This window comes from Coffea arabica, chromosome 9e (genome assembly GCF_036785885.1).
Source record: "Coffea arabica cultivar ET-39 chromosome 9e, Coffea Arabica ET-39 HiFi, whole genome shotgun sequence".
NCBI lineage: Eukaryota > Viridiplantae > Streptophyta > Magnoliopsida > Gentianales > Rubiaceae > Coffea > Coffea arabica.
Genome location: NC_092327.1, coordinates 8,168,066 through 8,170,618, shown reverse-complemented (window position 1 = coordinate 8,170,618; position 2,553 = coordinate 8,168,066). Strand labels below are relative to the sequence as shown.

The 2,553-nt window shown below is 31.3% G+C and overlaps 1 protein-coding gene across 1 annotated transcript; it reads right to left on the bottom strand.

The window, feature by feature from the left end:
* Nucleotides 1-568: 568 nt before the first annotated feature.
* On the bottom strand, nucleotides 569-961 carry LOC113710020 (uncharacterized). The gene has a single exon (XM_027232869.1). It carries the CDS (start codon nucleotides 959-961, stop codon nucleotides 569-571), a length of 393 nt encoding a protein of 130 aa, XP_027088670.1.
* Nucleotides 962-2,553: the final 1,592 nt, after the last annotated feature.

Below are 2,553 nucleotides of genomic sequence, written 5' to 3'. Positions count from 1 at the left end.
ATTCAACTTCTACTCGAAAATTTACTTTCATTAAAAACTTTGTTCAAGTTGGAGTCCGATAAGCAGTAATTTCAAGTTTATTACGAAATCCAACCAAGTTTTAATGTTTCAGTATTCAGTTCGTTTGCGTTACTCTTTTCTAGATAGGGTACTCCAAATTTTCAGCAGAGTTAATGTTGGATGTCATTCCAAATATATCCCATCATCTATTTTTAGGTAAGTCAAAATTATTGCCACGCACAAGCAAAAATCATATCTCTAAAAAACCACCTTTGTAAAGTGTTCCACTTAGCCGAAAATAAAGTCAATTTAGGCAACTTTTATTCAGAAATTTGTTGGAAATAGCTCTAATCGCAAAAAAAAAAAAAAAAATTAGGTTTCTCATAGACAGTATTGGTAGAGAAATTGTGTATGCATCTTGGAATTCCATTTCCATTCCACCAGCAGTCTTGTTCGAAGACTTGAAAAAAAAGGAAAAGAAAAACAAATAATCACACCTTTATATCATCATGTCACCCTCGACGATACAATTTAAATGTGAGACGTAGTTGCTAAATTATCATATCTTCTAAACTGCCAAGTTTCGCTTTCTAAAGCCAACGAGCTCCTTCCCAGAATCTTTGCTGTCCAAGACAATGGCAGCATAGGTGTTCGAAGTACCATTTTCGGCTGCCTTAATAAGGAGGCCATACTCAGTTTTTGCACCAATTTGTTGGCTTGCAGCCTTTAAAACATTTTCAAACTGGATATTTTCTTTCTTTTGCTTGTTGTTTTCGTCCACAGCAAATTTTCCTACCGTGACAACCAAAGGGTCCTCAGAGTCTAGTGCACGGAAAGCATCCGTGGGGCCTAGGACCTCGTTGGCGTCATCGGCAGCCGTCGTCACCGAGACGTCGAAAAGTGTAGAGGAAATCAAGAAAGAGAAGAAGATGATGAGAAGGGGGCGGAATTCTTTTGCCATTTTTGGAGGGTTTAAGTTAATTTTTTTTGTGAGTGAAAATGTGGGCACGAGGAGGTTTTGGACCTCTGGTTATTATGGCCTGAATTGGGAGGGTATGGTTTGGAATTTATAGCACTTTCAAGAAGATGGGATTAAGCGTTTTGTATTTTTTTTTTGAAAATTTTTGTTTGTTTTGGAAGGTATCTTAAATGATATATGTAATATGTAAATCTCAAATTGAATGTCGATTTCCTGGTTTAGTCATTCATTAGATCATATCCCATTTTATGCAAGGTTATTCTTCTTATGCTTTTCATCATTTGTTAAACCGTAAAAAATTATCAAGGAGGCATTAGCAATATTTAACGTGAGATTCATGTGCAAAGATTGAGAAGAAAATGAGATTGAAACTGCCATTTAAAGTCTTGACAGTTTATTAAAAAAACAAAAATAATTTCGATAAACAAGTTTAAGGAGGTGTCCGGTTTAGGGGATTCAGCGCTGATAATCACTAGCATTTATGACACGCACTAATGTGTCTACAAATGATTAAAAAAATGTTATAAAATTTTTTTATTATATTTGTTGAATCATTTTCAGGAGAATAGGTTTTATATATTTGACAATATACGTAGAAAAAAATTCATCAAAATAACGTGAATAAACAGATAGCTATCTGACACTAATTCATAACTATAATTAGTAGTTGTCAATATAAATTAGCATTTGCTAAATAAGTTCAAAATTAAAATAATAAGAAATACATGGTACTTGGAAAGAGGAAATATGGTAGCAAGTGGTTACAAAGGTCAGTTCAGGAAAAACACAAAGTGACATAAATTTGTTACATCAAAAATCCCTTTCCCCTTTATATATAGTACAGATAGAGATATAACTAGTAAAAATTCACCAAAATAAAGTGACTAAATAGATAGTTATCTGATAGTAATACATAACCATAATTAGTAGTTGTCAATATAAACTAGGATTTGCTAAATAAGTTCAAAATTAAAGTAATAAGAAATACATGGCACTTGGAAAGAGGAAAAATGGTAGTGGGTAGTTACCAATTAAGGACAATTTAAGAAAAACATAAAGTGATATAAATTTGTTTATACAAAAAAACCCCCTCCCCTTTATATATAGTATAGATATAAATAGTAAAAAAAATTCCCCAAAATAAAGTAAATAAATAGATAGCTATCTGATAGTAATTTATAAACATAATTAGTAGTTGTTAATCTAAATTAGAATTTACTAAATAAGTTCAAAATTAAAATAATAAGAAATACGTGGTCCTTGGATTGGAAAGAGGAAATATGGTACTAGGAGGTTACTAATGGCAGTTTAGAAAAAAAATAAAGTGACATGAATTTGTTTACACCAAAAACTCCATCCCCATTTATATATTGTATAGATATATATAATACAAAATTCATCAAAACAAAGTGAATAAATGGATAGTTATCTGATAATAATTCATAACCATAATAGTAGTTGTCAATATAAAGTAGGATTTGCTAAATAAGTTCAAAATTAAAATAATAAGAAATACATGGTACTTGGTAAAGGGGAAACATGGTACTGGGTGGGAATAATTTGGATAAACAATT